The sequence below is a fragment of the Onychostoma macrolepis genome, chromosome 02 (assembly GCF_012432095.1).
Source record: "Onychostoma macrolepis isolate SWU-2019 chromosome 02, ASM1243209v1, whole genome shotgun sequence".
Lineage (NCBI taxonomy): Eukaryota > Metazoa > Chordata > Actinopteri > Cypriniformes > Cyprinidae > Onychostoma > Onychostoma macrolepis.
In genome coordinates this window covers 2,011,711-2,029,803 of record NC_081156.1, presented here as the reverse complement: position 1 = coordinate 2,029,803, position 18,093 = coordinate 2,011,711, and the positions used below count along the sequence as shown (strand labels likewise).

At 37.2% G+C, this 18,093-nt stretch overlaps 1 protein-coding gene across 6 annotated transcripts in view; it reads right to left on the bottom strand.

Annotated features, from left to right (window-relative positions):
• tnk2b (tyrosine kinase, non-receptor, 2b) overlaps window positions 1–18,093 on the bottom strand; it is a 122,558-nt gene that overhangs the window by 26,479 nt on the left and 77,986 nt on the right. For 2 of the 6 annotated variants that reach the window (XM_058761785.1, XM_058761794.1), the window contains exon 3: window positions 7,080–7,272. The exons of 1 other annotated variant lie outside the window; for it this stretch is intronic. In XM_058761785.1, the coding sequence (XP_058617768.1) occupies window positions 7,080–7,257 (178 nt within the window). In that variant the 5' untranslated portion in view covers window positions 7,258–7,272. Of the gene's footprint in view, window positions 1–7,079; window positions 7,273–14,489; window positions 15,312–18,093 lie in introns of those variants that run through there. 3 more of the 6 variants (XM_058761818.1, XM_058761770.1, XM_058761777.1) reach the window with 3 other exon arrangements.

Sequence of the window (18,093 nt, the reverse complement as noted above, 5' to 3'; positions counted from 1 at the left end):
TTTTTTTCCTTCTATCAAAAGTCAGTGTGGACCAGATACTATTTGGTTACCCACATTCTTCAAAATATCTTCTTTTGTGTTCAGCACAAGAAAGAAATTAATACAGGTTTGGGACAACATGCGAGTTAGTAAATAATGACAGAAATTAAATTTTAAGGTGAACTATCCCTTTTATCCAGTACTGCCCCTTTAAGACATGCACGCATCTAACATACAGAGGCACGCATCAGTTTTCTCTCAGCTGTTTACTTACTCATTTTAGACATAAGCAACGGAGTCTATACATAAACCTTGTGTGTTTTGACAGTATTAGTGCACAAGATAACTTAGGCCAGTAATCAGGTGCTTTTTGACAGGCTTTAGCACGCGCGCTTCGGGTGTACGGGCTCAGAAAAAGCGCACGTCAGACCAACGCGTGAATAAAACATTTAACCGGCAAGGCTTTAAAGCAGATCCGAATAATGTACAGTATATTGAGACTGAGGAATAAGAACTGCAGCTGATAGAATGTGCGCTGTAGCGCGATACTACGATATTTCTTCAAAAGCAGATCGTGGAGACATTTTTATCGTCCACGATCAAAAATCGTCAAATCGCACACCCCTAACTACCAGTCAAATGTTTTTGAACAGTAAGATTTTTAATGTTTTTCAAATAACTTCTGCTCACCAAGCCTGCATTTATTTGATCCAAAACACAGCAAAAACGGTAATATTGTGAAATATTTTTACTATTTAACATAACTGCTTTCTATTTGAATATGTTTTAAAATGTAATTTATTCCTGTGATTTCAAAGCCAAATTTTTAGCATCATTACTCCAGTCACATGATCCTTCAGAAATCATTATAATATTCTGATTTGCTGCTCCAAAAACATTTATTATTATTATTATTGTTATGTTGAAAACAGCTGAGTTTAATTTTTTTCAGGTTTTGTGATGAATAGAAAATTCAGAAGAATGTATCATTTATCTGAAATAGAAATCTTTTGTAACATTATAAATGTCTTTTTCATCACTTTTGATCAATAAAGCATCCTTGCTAAATAAAAGTATTAATTTCTATACCAAGTATTAATTTCTATTAATTTCTATACTTTCTATACTATACATCCAAGCTTTTGAATGGCATAATGTATAAAAACTTTTTATTTCAGACAAATGCTGATCTTTGGATCTTTCTATTCATCAATGAATCCTGAAAAAAAAATAAACGATATGTTTTAAATATTGATAATAATAATAATAATAATAATAATAATAATAATAATAATGTTTCTTGAACAGCAAATCAGCATGTGACACTGAAGACTGGAGTAATGATGTTGAAAATTCAGCTTTGACTCACAGGAAAAAATTACATTTTAAAATATAAAGTTATTTTAAATAGTAAAAATATTTCACAATATTACTGTTTTTGCTGTGTTTTGGATCAAATAAATGCAGGCTTGGTGAGCAGAAGTTCTTTGAAAAACATTAAAAATCTTACTGTTCAAAAACATTTGACTGGTAGTGCATATGTCATCTCCATACCTAAAATACATATTTTACAGTCACTGTTATGCAAGTTGTGTGTACACAGAATGCGTGTGATTGCGAAATCGAAAGTGAAAGTGAACGGCGCCAGTGCTCATTCAAAAGCGATTTCAATGATATATTGATAGCGGCTCCATGATGCACGAAAATTACAGGTGCTGGTCATATAATTAGAATATCATCAAAAAGTTGATTTATTTCACTAATTCCATTCAAAAAGTGAAACTTGTATATTATATTCATTCATTACACACAGACTGATATATTTCAAATGTTTATTTCTTTTAATTTTGATGATTAGAGCTTACAGCTCATGAAAGTCAAAAATCAGTATCTCAAAATATTAGAATATTACTTAAGACCAATACAAAGAAAGGATTTTTAGAAATCTTGGCCATCTGAAAAGTATGAAAATGAAAAGTATGAGCATGTAGAGCACTCAATGCTTAGTTGGGGCTCCTTTTGCCTGAATTACTGCAGCAATGCGGCGTGGCATGGAGTCGATCAGTCTGTGGCACTGCTCAGGTGTTATGAGAGCCCAGGTTGCTCTGATAGTGGCCTTCAGCTCTTCTGGATTGTTGGGTCTGGTGTCTCTCATCTTCCTCTTGACAATGGTTCAGGTCAGGCGAGTTTGCTGGCCAATCAAGCACAGTAACACTATGGTCATTGAACCAGCTTTTGGTACCTTTGGCAGTGTGGGCAGGTGCCAAGTCCTGCTGGAAAATGAAATCAGCATCTCCATAAAGCTTGTCAACAGAAGGAAGCATGAAGTGCTCTAAAATTTCCTGGTAGATGGCTGCGTTGACTGTGGACTTCAGAAAACCCAGTGGACCAACACCAGCAGATGACATGGCAGCCCAAATCATCACTGACTGTGGAAACTTTACACTGGACTTCAAGCAACATGGATTCTGTGCCTCTCCACTCTTCCTTCAGACTCTGGGACCTTGATTTCCAAATGAAATGTAAAATTTACTTTCATCTGAAAAGAGGACTTTGGACCACTGAGCAACAGTCCAGTTCTTTTTCTACACAGCCCAGTTAAGATGCTTCTGACGTTGTCTCTGGTTCAGAAGTGGCTTGGTAGCCCTTTTCCCGAAGACGTCTGAGCGTGATGACTCTTGATGCACTGACTCCAGCTTCAGTTCTCTCCTTGTGAAGCTCTCACAAGTGTTTGAATCGGCTTTGCTTGACTGTATTCTCAAGCTTGCGGTCATCCCTGTTGCTTGTGCACCTTTTCCTACCCAAATTCTTCCTTCCAGTCAACTTTGCATTTAATATGCTTTGATACAGCACTCTGTAAACAGCCACACCTTTCAGTGATGACCTTCTGTGACTTACCCTCTTTGTGGAGGGTGTCAATGTTCGTCTTCTGGATCATTGCCAAGTCAGCAGTCTTCCCCATTATTGTGGTTTCAGATAACAAGATATACCCAGAATTTATACTGTAGGGATGGTCATTTATTCAAACTCAAATGTAAATATTCTAATATTTTGAGATACTGATTTTTGACTTTCATGAGCTGTAAGCTCTAATCATCAAAATTAAAAGAAATAAACATTTGAAATATATCAGTCTGTGTGTAATGAATGAATATAATATACAAGTTTCACTTTTTAAATGGAATTAGTGAAATAAATCAACTTTTTGATGATATTCTAATTATATGACCAGCACCTGTATATACAACATTAGAATGTTTGCGGGTGTGGGCGGGAGTGTAACACACGCGTTGCAGAAGCGGGTGGTAAGAAAACAAAAAATAAAAATATATGGAGCTTTATTGAATATCACACAAATTTTTGGATCGGCTGTTACGGGGCCAGGGTGGGCCAAGCTCCTGATTGGGTGGGCCAGACCCACCCTGGCCCCCTGTGGAGCCGGGCATGCTTGACAGTGCTTACACTCGCTATTATTTTAGTCTTTTACTTTAGATATGCTTTCATTTCTGCCGTTTGGAATGCAGTACATTAGATGCATAAAACTCACGTACTGACAGATTTTCATGTGCGCTTTGTGTTTGTTTGTCCTGAAGCTCGTGGCTGCGGTTGCAGTAAATGCACTTGCATCGACTTTTATTATACGCATTGATGTAAACACAGTCAGTTATGTTTTCAGAACTGGACAAAACATCTGACATGTGGAAATAGATCTGTGCATCAGTGTGAATGCAGTGTATTAAAGCTGCCAGTGTCTATGATCTCATCAGCAGAGGCAGACAGTAGCTAAGTACATTTACTTGAGTATTGTACTTAAGTACACTTTTTGAGTATCTGTACTTTACTTGAGTATTATTTTTTCTGGAAACTTATGACTTTAACTTCACTACATTTGAAAGACAAATATTGTACTTTTCACTCCACTACATTTCTATCAAAGTCCTCGAAGTAGAAAGTTGTTTCTATGTAGCAGCTTTGAAAGTCGGTGGGTGATTTTTTTTTCTTCTCCAAAACGTGACACTCTTTTTTTTCAGACAGTTTATCAGTAATCACTCTTTCAGGTAACGGGCTACATGAAGTGATTTCCCAGCATTTTTGTGAACACTGACCAGTTGCAAATGTAATAAAAAGTTAATAATGTGGTATATATTAGACACGATATAGTCTCATTTTGCTAAATTGTGTACTTGAAAATATTACCTATAAAGCCACAGAAGAACTGTTGTGCGTCTCCTAATAAAACACCATAGGTGTTGGACCTGAAGCAGCACTGGACAGACCGTTCTGTGTGTGACATCAAAGTACCGTGAGAGAGATTAGACAGCATTTTTGAAATTTTTGTTTTGATTTCAAATAAGTCTTGCTGTTTTGCTTTTTTTTTTAAAGCAGTGTTGCTATTGTAAAGTTATACAGCTACAGTTGTGTTGCTGGGTTTTAAAGCAGGTGTGATTTTTTTTCTTCCTTACTCTGTATTTACAGGATTTCACTGTCCACTCTGTTCAAATGTGGATGAATGGCTACACATAGATGTGTGCACACACACTGTAAGAGTTGTGTGAGATTACTACCATCCTGCTTTTGTGGGGGTGGGAAGGGGTGTTAAATAATAATTTTGTTGTTTTTTTTTCCCCCATAGGTTTTTAACATTCTAAAAGCTCTTTATTCCAAAGATACTACAAGCTAGTCAGTGTATTCAGTAGCTGTAATGTATTGTAAGTTGCTTCAGAGGTATTGCAAGTATTACGCACAACAATAATAAAACAGTGCATTGACAAAGGAAATTTACTTTTCGTACTTAAGTACTTTTAAAAGCAAGTACTTTTGTACTTTTACTTAAGTAAAAATCTGTCTTTACAATTTTTACTTGGAATGGAATAATATTTGACCAGCAATATCTGTCATTTTCACTCAAGTAATGGAGTTGTGTACTTTGTCTGCCTCTGCTCATCAGTAATAATCAAATGGCAATAATGCTGAGGAAAAAAGAAAAACCCATGACTATGATTATCTGTAAACTTTCGATACTTAAAAGCACTCCCAGATACTGAAAGTGCTTTTTGTTTATCACTTGTAATTGTCTTTTCCCCCCTTTATTACTTCATATTTGCTTGTATGTTTTAAAGCTATATTTACTTTTAATTCTTAATAATTAGTTAATTATATATTAATTAAAATACTAATTAACAATTATTTTAAAAAGTAGCCTGCTTATATAATTTAATAAAAATGCACAAAATAAATTTGATATAATCGTGATGCATCGTGATATCGAATTGAATCGAATCGTTGACATGATAATCGTCTTCGAATTGAATCGTGAAACCAGTGCCGATTCACACCCCTAGTGTACACATCCACCCTATAATGATAAAAATCCATCCAGTGTTTTTCTTTAAATACCTATTTTAAAATCCCCGTTCTCAAATCAGGCCATTCGGAGATTCCTGTCAGAATGACTTAGTTCTGCACAGGCCCCTCCCACTATAGCTAACTGACAAGGCCGTCTTACCTTAGACCCCCCCCTGAGTGAGCGGAGAGCTGTCCGCCATTGTGTCGACTCTGGTGCAGGGGAAGACAAGAATGTCTCCGATTAAGCGATTGAGGTGTTTTGTTGTTGGATGTAATAATGAATTGAGTTGGTCGGTGTCGTGTCATAGCTGTGTGAGCGGAGTCAGCGTGGGGGAAAATGAAAGCGTGGGTGTACATAAAATCATTTTTGCTGCTTGACAGAGCACGATACGTCGAAAAACTGAGCCGTATTGGGTCGGACTGTCCGTACGGTATCTGTGACTGGACAAACAACCCAATGGAATGGCCAGAGGTGTCGTTTCCCAATGCTTTTTGTTACCTGATTGAGTCTCCAGGCAAGAGACAGCTTGCTACAAGCCTATACATGACGGCTTGTGAAAGTAAACATTTGTCGTTTTGTTTTGCTTAATCTTAATAAAGTGATAAAGACTAGAGTAAAAGCCTGTCATACTTTTTTATTTATATATTAAAAATAATTTTAATATTGACAAAACATAGGTAACATTAAAGGTCTACTGAAGTGCCTTGAAATGCACAGCATTATGTGGTGTGTGCTAAACGTATAACCTAATCATTTTCACAAATACACGCCGTAAAATAAAAAAATATATAAAATAACATGAAATATATATCCCTTACGAAAATTTACCGTGGTTACAACCAAAAAAACATGGTTATTATAGGCAAACCATGGTAAAAACAAATTAAACATGTTTTGTTACACTAACCATAGTTTAACCATGGTATTTGTAGTAAAACTGTGGTTATAGGCTACAACTGGTAATAAAAATGCCCAAAAAACACGGTTAGCCTAGCCTACATTTACTATAGTAATACCATTGTTAATTTTCGTAAGGGATTGTATATAATAATATGAAATAAATGTTTTAATATCACATTTACATCACAAAATATCAGGGAGTGACATTTATTTGATGTGAAGGAGGGTTGCTGTAAGCCCCATCAGAACTGGACGGGACTAATGACAGGTCGTTATTTACTCCCGACATCTGAGCCACTGAAGACGCAGAGGATTACCGTTACCTTAATTTTTGAAAGGAATGCGATGATAACCAACCTGTCTAAATGCATTTATGTTCGCGCAAATCATTCATTATCCAGCTTCATCTACAGAGCTGATTTTGACGGGCTAAAAAGGGTGTTTTTTACATTACCATTGAGAAATTTTAACTAAAGTATGTTATAGACTTTTCATTAAGACCCTAAAGAATCATATCAGCTTGTGGAAGATGGGCATCCGATGACCCCTTTAAAGCTACTAAACATATTCAGACATGACTGATTTGTTTTCTTTGTCATCTCAATGTTACCGTGGCAGAAAATATTTAGCATTTACACTGACTTACTGCTTAGAGCTAATATAAAATATGTTTTTATTTTGTAATACAATAAAGTTTTTTCAGTCTTCATCATTCCTCTGGTTATCACTATGTCAATCACCAAAATTTAAATCAGGAAAATTTGTTTTGAATCTCTGCATATATGTCGATTCTGTTCTTTGAGTACACTGCCTTTTGGAAAGCATTTTTTGTAATGAACCTACAAGCAAACACCTTGGTTAGACTCACCGGGCCGGCCCATACCGATCTTCTCCAGGTCCTCATTCTTCACATAGTCAAAGTGTGAGAGACGTGTAACGTTGAGCTCATCACGGATGCGCAGGAAATACTGCTGCAGTTGCACTTCCATCAGCAGCTCCAGCAGCCACTCAGTGCCCTCTTCACACTGCATACTGCTGCCCAACTTCTGCACAGACAGAGACACACCAATGAACTCCACAGAGCTATTCCCCATAGGCAACGACTCTCCCAAAACCCCAGAATCAAGCATGTTCATATTTCCAGCAAAATAAACTAACAAACAGTCAAAAACAAAAAGTAGTGTCCAACAAGACAGGCCCAAGCGGCCGAGTCCAAAAGTGTGATTGAACTAAATCACGTTCGATCGCATGCTAAATGTTCAGAGTATGAGGCAACAATGAGGGGGGAAAAAATGATACAGTTGGCTTTCACTGTTTAACCGTGGCGCACATCTGGTGAGCGCACACACACACAAAAATGAACATGCACACCTGAAGTTCATAAAACACAGATGGCATTGGCCCTGGCCCAGGCCACATGTGCTAAGCTGCTCTCTAAAGCTATTTAATTACTCCCAAAAGGAGCATCTCCAAACCTCCAAAACTAACCAGATTACATACAGTAGGTCTTACCTTTTCACAGAAGCTGCTGCATCTCTAATACCATTTCAGACCCAATTAACGTCTTCACACATCCATAAAAATCGAAATCCTCAAGTCCTAAATTCCTAATCACGCATCAAACAATGAACATCAATGGTCCCTTTAAGCTTGTGTTTTGCAACAAGAGGAACAGATAAATGGTGCGGCAAATGGATGGAAGAACACTGACATTGATGCTTGGAAGCTCTGGGACAAATAAAGTGTGCTACTGTTTTCCATGGTCTGCTTTTGTGCTTGTTCTTTTTTCTGTTGGAGCATATTGGACATCAGCTGCTTTCAATTTTCAATCTCTCCCTCCCCCTGCACTCCTTCACACTGGTGATCTTTCTCTGACACACTTTCTTTCTCTGGAGGTCTTGTGGTAAGTCACTTCTTAACAACATTAAGGCAAAACCTGGGAGGGTGAAGGGTAGGTGGTGGAGAACAGAAAAAACTTTTGAATGACACTGCATGTTTGCATGCATGTGTGACTCTGTAACTTTTAAGCTTTTGTTCATGACACTTTCTTATGCAATGCATATGATGTGTGCAACTATAACAGGTTGCTAAGGGTGCAAACTGCAATACAACTGCAGATATATGTTTGCACTTTTAGTTTAATGCTAAATTCCATGGGGGGAAACTGTGCTTCAAACTCAGTCAGTTCCATCAGATGTATTCAATAAGTCTGCACTTCCAAAAAAAAAAAAAAAAAAGTGATGAGCAAGCAGCTGTAAGGGATTACATTTCTCTTGATGTGTTGAAATTAGGCCAGTCAATCAATTACAGACTGTACACGAATTATTTAGCCTACATGATATATCAATTGATCAAATAATGTAAAATGATATAAAATGGTGGTCAACCATTTTTTTTCTTCTTCTGATGGCATATGACAAGATCTTAGAAAGCAGAGTGTCCGATAGCCGATTTTTATTTATAGGCATCCTTCAGTCTCAGGAGACCATCAGGCTGGATGAGTATCACCAGTACTTCATTGGTTGTGACTCAAGTCATATTTAGGACAAAGCACATACATAACAGGTTTAGGACTGCTATGGACAGTTGAATCCCCAAGCTTTTGATATTCTTCATATTCTGTGCAGTGTTTATTTTGCCACAGTAACAAATTAACTTTTTTAATTTTTTAATAAACTTTTAAATTATGGGCATTTGCAACTTTTTAAGGCCAATTTTTCCTAACCTAATTAAATGCATGCACTGTGTTGAATTCTTACTTTTAAATCAAATTCAATTCAAATAGTAAGACACTATATACACACTTCACTTTAAAATATACTTTAACTTTAAAATTAAAAATGCCAGCAGTAGGTGGCAGCAAGTGAGATATTGATTCACCTGATTCGTTCAAATGGCTGATTCGTTCAGTAACAAAAACAGTTCTGCTGTGGTTTTGTTTGAAACTCTTTCGTTGGTGAAATAGCAAAAATGGGGAGTGTTCTCTAAAATATAGGCCTAAGTTACTTTATATTAACTTCTTGTTTATTTAACTTTTGTAAAAATCAATAACACATTTGCAATCTTAGTGACATTTGAAGGAAACGGCACTCTTTGTGTGATTTTCAGAGTATGTGAGCGGAGTGGATTGGCAACAATTTCCCCTCCATGCTCCAAGTATTCAATAATCACTCCACTCCAGCTCCGCTCCGGGTTCACCATTTCCCGCTCCCCGCTCCACTCTTCGCTCACTGATATCAGAAACAGCGTTCCATCTTCGTTCCCTGAGGAAATTTACGGCTAAAGTATTTCAGTATGTTTTGAAATACCGCAGAACTTCTTTTCATAATGTATAATAAAACAAAATTAAATAAAAAAACGAATAAAATACTTGGAGAGTAGTTTCAAAGTGGCTTCTTGGAACACTAGTGTGTGAACAATATTCCTACCACATGCCAAACATATTACATTGTTGTCAGCATTAAAGGGGTCCTATTATGCTTTTTCACTTTTTGAATTTTAGTCAGTGTGTAGTGTGTATATTTGGCCATAAAAAGATCTACAAAGTTACAAATCTTAAAGTCCACTCCAAAGGGAGATATTTCGTTTTTAAAAAAATCCCTTTTCAAGAACTACAACGAACGGTTCGTTTGGAGTACAAAGTTCCCCGCCTGGAAATTCTAATGGTTGGCGGGAGGGGAGAATGCTTGGTTGAGCACTGCACGTTTCAAAATGGAAACACATTGCTGGTGTTTTTTATATCACTGCATTTCTGATGGAAACCGACTGTTTTCAGACAATTTTGGATGTCATTTTCATTTCATCTTGCAAGTAATGTCTGATAAAGCAGCGTTTGTGAGCCGAGCGCTGTTTTGTGTACAGTGTTACCGGGGAAACCTCGGTCTCTACTCCAACAGTGCCTCTATGGAATCAGATTTGTGCCAATTAAGATTAATGTAATTTTTCAAGAAACTTATGAAAATATAAATTAAAACCGAATAAAATGTCTTTGAAACTAAAAAAATAATAAATTACAGGGAAAAATCTTCGTTTTTAATATACTGCAGGTTTTGCAACTGTTTTCTTCTCTTTCATTCGATGAACTGTACTTACAAATGTACTTCCAGAGTTTATTTACGATTCTGAAGTTTTTGTTCGCCATTCTGGCACAAATCTCTCGTGGGCAGCGGTGTGTTCTCATTGGCTACTGAGTTTTGATTGACAGCTTCTTGACCTGGAAGTGAAGGCGTCAGTATTGTTGCAACAGTGTGGATGTGAGCGTCTGTTAGCGGCTTCCTATTTCATTTTAATGATATAAAATGATACATAAAGATTTTTTTTTTAATTATTATTTTATCAGTATTGTTTTGCTGCTACACTACATTGTTGAGATGATTTTTTTTGGAATAGCACAGCGAATGATATAATCATCATCATCGTTATCAGGATACTCGCGGTAAGTTGTCTTGATTTAGTCCAATCATTACAGGACCTGGTTATCTACACACAGTTACAGTCTTCAATTATGTCATATTTGCTTCGATTAGTTAATATTTCCCCCCAGCACATACAGTAATGTACAGTACTAAATTTACTGTATCTGACAATGACCAATGCTATTTTACAAGCGCACTGTCAATCACTGCACTGTCAACTTTAGCAATGTAAAGCCTTTTTACCATGCTTTTTCCATGTTCAGATTTGACTGTAATAATGCAAAAATAGTCACTTCAGATGAACATTTCGGAGGGAAAAACAAACAAACTTTGACAAAAAGTAGTCTTTAATGCCTAAATATATATCCAAATGCAAAACTTAATACATTCAAATAATTATGACTGAAAACAGTTTCCTATACAGCCATCTATTTATTGGTATTACAGATGATTAATGGTACGTAATTTTGAGGTATTTTAGTACTAAGTTAGTAGTTACTAATAAAAGTATGAAAAACAGTAAACAGTAAAGTTTCACCCAAATTTAATTTGTCTTTTAAAATAACAAAAAATTATCAGCATGATAAAAACAATTGGCAGCAAGAACATTCTTTGTGTGGAATATATAATAAAACGCGCTTGATTGACTGGTTGGAGTGAGACTTTCTTGACGTCTGAATATATCACAGGATAGTATTATATTTCAAATGTAACCGCTCAACCTAATTAGACCCTACAATGCAAAAGAATCAAGAGCAATAAACAAATATCATAAGAGAACATTGGACATTATACAATAGTTACAGTATTATATACTGTACTTTATTAAACCTCAATATGACCTTTTTCGCTCACGTTTGATTTCTCGTGCTCCTAAAAGCTTATTTTGACTAGTAGCAACAGATAAATACAGATTGAATTCAAAAACAAAACTCCTAACTTTATATCATTAAAATGAAATAGGAAGCCGCTAACATACGCTCACATCCACACTGACGCAACAACAATCAAAAACTCAGTAGCCAATGAGAACACACCGCTGATAGCCCCGCCCCCACGAGAGATTTGTGCCAGAATCGCAAACGAAAACTTCAGAATTGTAAATAAACTCTGGAAGCGCATTTGTAAGTACAGATCAGCGAATGAAAGAAGAAGAAGACAGTTTGCAAAACCTGCAGTATATTAAAAACGAAGTCAAAGATTTTGTTGTTGTTTTTTTTTTTTTTTAGTTTCAAAGACATTTTATTCAGTTTCAATTTATATTTTCATAAGTTTTTTGAAAAATTACATTAATTTTAATTGGCGCAAATCTGATTCCATACACCTCCGGCTGGCAGAGAATAGATTTGCCGCCACAAAGAGTGTAAATCTGTGGGACTAATGGTATAAATAAATTCAACTGTACTACAGTTTCACTGCAATTCATGTTATAATGTTAGAATTATACCGTTGCACTTATCTGTATAGTAAATGCAGTTATTTTTAAGCTGTTGTTGACATCCTATCCAAAAAAAACGTTACCACTTTAATATGTTTAAAATTTATTTTGTGAAGGATGAAAATAACTACATTTTCCGTAGATAAAATAACTATTTTATCTACGGATAGCTGCATTTTTTACAGATTTCTGCTCATTCAAAATCAGATACAGATGAAGTAGCACTGTAAGATTAAATTTGTTTAAATGCATTATTGAGAGAGCGATTGCGTGTGAGTAAGTGCTATACCTGAATGCTTCCAATTCCACAATTCCAAAGACATTACATTACTGTGGAAGAAACACACATCCTGTCAGAGCTCCTTTTTAAATAGTTGGTCTCTGTTGCAGAATTGTAAAAGTGGCGGAATCTTGCGGAGATATTCATGTAAAACAAAGGGTTACAAAGTCGACAGGTTTCTTGAATAAGTGTCGGAAAAGAGAGAGCACAAGCAGCCTTTTGTGCCCAAAGTGCTTCCTCTGTTGACACATGAAAAGTCAGGGGTCATAAGGGTCAGGGCCTTTTTAACTTTAATTTAACCATCACTATCTTTTCAGAGCATAGTAACGCACTGAAATTTCTGTGACGTTCCATCTCTCTTTGTTTTGGTAACTTCAAGAATGAGAATAGTAACAGTAGGACTCTATGATTTTCATGATGCAGAAATTTCTAAATCTGTCATAAAAACATAGCTTGCTGCACATTTTGAATGAATGTATTCAAGCATTTCTTTATATTTATTTAAATATAAAATATGCATCAAAGTGAATGAGCTGTGGAGGTGATGCAATTGATCACAACCTATTTATATTCAATCATAATATACAGAATCTAGAAAAATTACAAAAGACAACAATTTGGGGAAAAACCTGATTTGATATGGCCTTATTATTTCAATGACATTAAATTGTTAAAGTTTTAGAATTTTGAAAAAATAAAACTCATTCTATACAGCCCAATAATAGTTATGCATGCATTAGCAAATGCCACTGAAAAATTGCTTTTATATTGTTTCATATTGGAGTTTATATTGACAAAATAGTCATTTACATCTTCAAACAGCTGTATCCCTCCCCCACACTGAACTTCCCAGTAACCTTTCACACTTAAACTGGGAACAGATCCAACATCATGTCAAATATGTCTCAATAGTTCCAGTCTACCCTGCTGGCTTGCAAACTTAGGAGTCAAAGTTTAGATACAGTATACCTCTGAACATACAGCAAACATCTCTCCTGTGCAAAAGAGTAAGGGGGATGTATGAAATAGAGAAAGAGAAATCCAGGCTTTTTCAGAGACTGATAGAAGAGGAAAAAACACTTGTCCTGTGGGTGAAGTGAGTCAATGTGTGGTGGTTACAAGCAACATGTGTCTACAGACTAAAATCAGTTACAACTTTCTGTTTTTGATATGAAGGCACACAGTCTGACAAATCCAACTGCTAATTCAAGCAAATAATCTGTCAACACACAACCACAGTGGCAAAGCATCCATGAACTGTCTGGCTCAATTGTGATCTTGATATGTGATGAGTCTGATCCACCTTATCGTGATGATATGTGATCATGCATAGTATGCATGCATCTTTTACAATACATCCTTATGCTAAAAAGGAACCGCTTTTAGTCTTGATACAGTATGTTTCACTAGAATTTGTAAGCACTCCAAACAAATCAAGACCCCTCTATAATATCGCATTACGGTATTATCATTTGGAAAATGCGGTAGTTCTGCTAACAAGTATCACCAAAATGCAAGTATATTGAGCAATGCTAGTGGCAGCGAGTGAAGCTTGTGCAATTTGAAGTACTGCATGTGCTATTACAGGGCTGTAGACTTTAAGCCCAAGGAAACTATTGCCATGGCCCTTGGACAGAGTCCACGAGTTACAACCAAGGGTGGTTACACCCTTCATGCTAATTTAAGAAAGAACATTACAAATGAATTGCCATGGTAAGGTAGAATAAATCAGCTACAAAGACTGACAACATTACGGTGATGCAATTAAAGTCAACAAGAATGGACGCAACGTAATGCTATATAAATGGCAAACAAATAAAAAAAAAACACCTGACTTCTGACAGTGAGTGGGAAATACATTGCTAGACATGATGCTCTCAAGTTATGCACTGTGAAGGTTTCATGTATTGTTAGGGTCAGGCTCTGGTATGGTCTGATGATATCCATGAACACAGCTAAGCTCTGACACGTGTAAAAGCATGGTGTGGTTTCACACCAACACAGATGCTGACATGAACCAGCACACACACGTACGCTCAAACTCGTAAGAGTCAGTCCTGAAATTCCCAGCTCTAAACCTCATACTGAAACCTAGCATGCGCGGCACAAGAGAATGAAAAACGGACTTACTCTGTACACATGAAAATGAGCAAGAAACGGAAATGATTTTTTGAGCTTGTCAAAACGACGCATATTGAGTTCTAAGAGAAAATCCACAAAAAGACAAGTTCAGCCTAATCGTCCGAGACTCTTTTGCTGGAGAACAGGGTTCGAGATGGAGAGACAGCTCCAAAACTGTGAAGGTCTCCTCAGTTGGAAAGTCTCCACAACTTGTACAGCCGACGTACTACATTCCATCGCGGGGCAATCCACATTAAGCTCCTTTAACCGAAGCTCAGAGCTAGCATGGAGAACTTGTATGTGGGGGACTATGCGGGGCAAGGCAAGAAAACACTAGAGAGAGAGGTCTGCCAAAAGGAAATGTTCACTTGGCAGCCTAGTTAGAACATCCCAAAACAAAGTTCACACTGTGTGGTCTGAAGCAAATCACAAGAACTGTGAGGTGATGTCCTCCTTCTTGTATGTCTGAAAAAGATTTTGCAGTGTGTGTTTGAGCTATTTTCCTCAGTTGTCCATTCCTCTATCCATCTGCTCCGTCCACCGGCCAGCTATTAATAGAACAGTTTCTTCTATTCCCGAATCCCTCGCTTAGATGACAGCCACAGTGGAAGTGATAAGAGAACCAGAAGAGCTGCAATGCCCAGACAAAGTTGTCCCTTAGTGCTTCTGTGGTCTGCTGAGCTAGAAAAGGCACTGGTTTTTTTTTTTTTTTGGTCAGTCCGTGCATGTTTGTGTCAGAGGGGCCGTGTTATTCTGGAGCAGGAGGAATGTCTAGGACTCTCTCTCCCCCTACTGCGTGACTGTGTAATTCCTGCAACTCACAAACAGACGCTGGGGAAGTGCCCCTTTTCTTTCTTTCCCTCCCTCCCTCCATCTCTCCCTCTCTCTCTCTCTCTCCTCCCTCCGTCAGCCTGTGCCCGGGACAGAGACTCTATGGTATTCGGATGGAGGAGCATTTGATCATGAGCCAAAAGGTCAGATTTAACTGCAGGATGGAGAGCTCATTTCCTGTGTTCCTCCCATATGTTGGGCTCTTAACAAATCCCCCTCCTGAACAGCACCATATCCCCTCCTATCTCTGGCTTTCACCACATCTTTCTTTTATATTCACTCTCTCTCTCCCACTCTACTCTAAACTCCCACATGACCTGACTTTTCTTCTTTATTTGGTTTGCGGCATTCTCCTTCCTCAATCCCTCTAAAAATGTTATCTCAACCTCTTGTAAACAAACGCATTCAAAATGTGTCCCCTCCCTCTTCCTCATTCTCCTCTGAACGAAAAGGGGACATTTTGGCTTCATCACCCCTAGCAGAATAAACCATGTTTTATTTACGTCCATTCACCCTCCCTCATTCCCCACTGATTCATCAAGCCTACAGACTAAACCAGACATGCGGCATTTTGAGCGATAAATAAAATGTACAATGTTGGTTGAGCCATGTTTTTTTGTTGTTATTTTTTTCTTCCCCAGAGCAAGAGGGAAGATGAGGTGAGCAGGGACAGAGGCAGTAAAGCAGGGCCCTGCGTGTCATAAACAGTCTGCCTCCAATTACTGCCCTGACACAAAGAATTTCCAACGGCCGCTTCAGACCAAGCAGCTAATGCAGCAGGAATGTTCCTGAGACTTATCGAAAAAGGAGCTTTATTTAAGACCAGAAAATCTGGTAATGCTAGCACAGCTGTGAATAAGGGGAAAATGCGGGTCCCTGTGACCAAGCTCAGATATTTGGCTGAACACTTAAACCAGCTGTGCACTGTAGACACTGTAGGTGTCGTAAGAGTCTGGTTAATTCATTTTAGGAGTTCTTTCCATAGCACAGTCACCTTCGGCTTGCTCATAGGGGGTATCAAGGCAATATTTTATGTAAAGCAGATATAAAAAAGCATGAACTGTGAACAGTGCTATACAAACTGACATGACCTGACTTTATCATATACTGTACACGGATAAAAAAAAGGACTGCATTTAAACAGTTCATCCAAAATGAAAAATTCTGTTAAACAGAAGGTCAAAAGTGCTTGCTTGAGACTTGAGACGAGTATAAACCTTATTGGGTCTCGAGCATCAAGCAGTAACGTTTCAGCTTTCATTTACTGTATTTTATGTGCACTGTCTGTGTGCATTGATCAATGTTTATATATGAATAAAAGCATATAATTAAATCTTGGATTTGGATTAAAATGAATTAAAATGATAAATGATAAAAATGATGACAATATAAAAATATCTTCATTTGTGTTCAGAATATAAACAATGCCTAATGGGTTTGCAACAACATGAGGGAGAGTTAATTGTCATGATTAAATGATAGAAAAGTGAGAAAGTGATGGTGGTGTCATCAAGGAACAATTCTTTCTATGTGCATTTGTGTAGGTGACCTGTAGTTAGCACTAACAGCGTTGCACATTCAGACCGGATGAGCCAAGCTCACAATACACCTCCAAATGTAGCACCTCACGGAGAAGACAAATCCACCCTCACTCTCATGTCTGCCTGCAGGATTCAACGATGGTCCATGTCAAAAAGCACAAGTAGTCAAACCCGATTAATGGAATTCGAGACAGCCCCATTAAACCAATAAGACACTGGAACTATATTCTTACTATAACTAGTTCTTCTTAAATATATGTATTTACAGTTGTTTTTTGTTTGTTTGTTTTTTTTGTGCGCGCTAGTCAGGTGGATCACTTTTTTCCACGCTGTGGTATTCTAACAAACCACCAGAGGGAAGCAGTCACACAAAAGTGCTTGTACCCAGTGGCATTTGAATGACACCCAGTATCATCCATATCTCCAGACCTAGAAAATACTTTACATTTACTCATAAATCAAAAATTATTTTTCAACATGACAAATATAACAACAACAACAACAACATAGGACAAGGAAGTGTAAAATCCTGCAGAAAAAAAAGCCAAAATCAAGTCTTCTCTCAAGCTCGGTAAGTGATTCACAAAACCTTTACTGAAGGACAACAGTAGTAACAGTAGCTGGCTCTACTGTTAAAGCTCATCTGGAAATGTCATACAGGCAAAAGACATGCTTGAACATGGCTTAAAAGACAACACATGCTTCTGTTTAATAACAAATCACATGGTCCTATACAATTCAACTTTGTAAGTGATACTGAATATGCAGCTCAATTCTTCAGCTCTCAGCTTTTAAGATGTGAAAGACGTTTGTGAAACACATTTGTCTCATAACTTCTGTACAGTATTTCAAAGAGAAACCGAATATTCTGAGGGAAATAATGTAGAGCACTACATGATTTTATCCACAAGGATATGTTCGGCCTGAGCATGTATAGTGTCTATTGTGGCATGGCAAACGAAATTAGTTAGCTTTCAGAATTGATGTATTCAAAGTATTTTAGCATTGCATAATTTTGTTCATTCACACTGCCAGTGCTTCCCTGTGCTTTGTGCTTTCATTCACAATCCTGGACAGTCCCGTAAAGACACATTGAGATTGTTATCCTCCCATGAACAACTGCACTGCATATATACTACTTCTGTATTTGGCTGGTCCATTTCATCATCCGAATAGATGACGAGTAGTTCCCTGGTTATATTTTTACCTTTTGCATCTTTGTCTGTATAAAAACTTTCTCC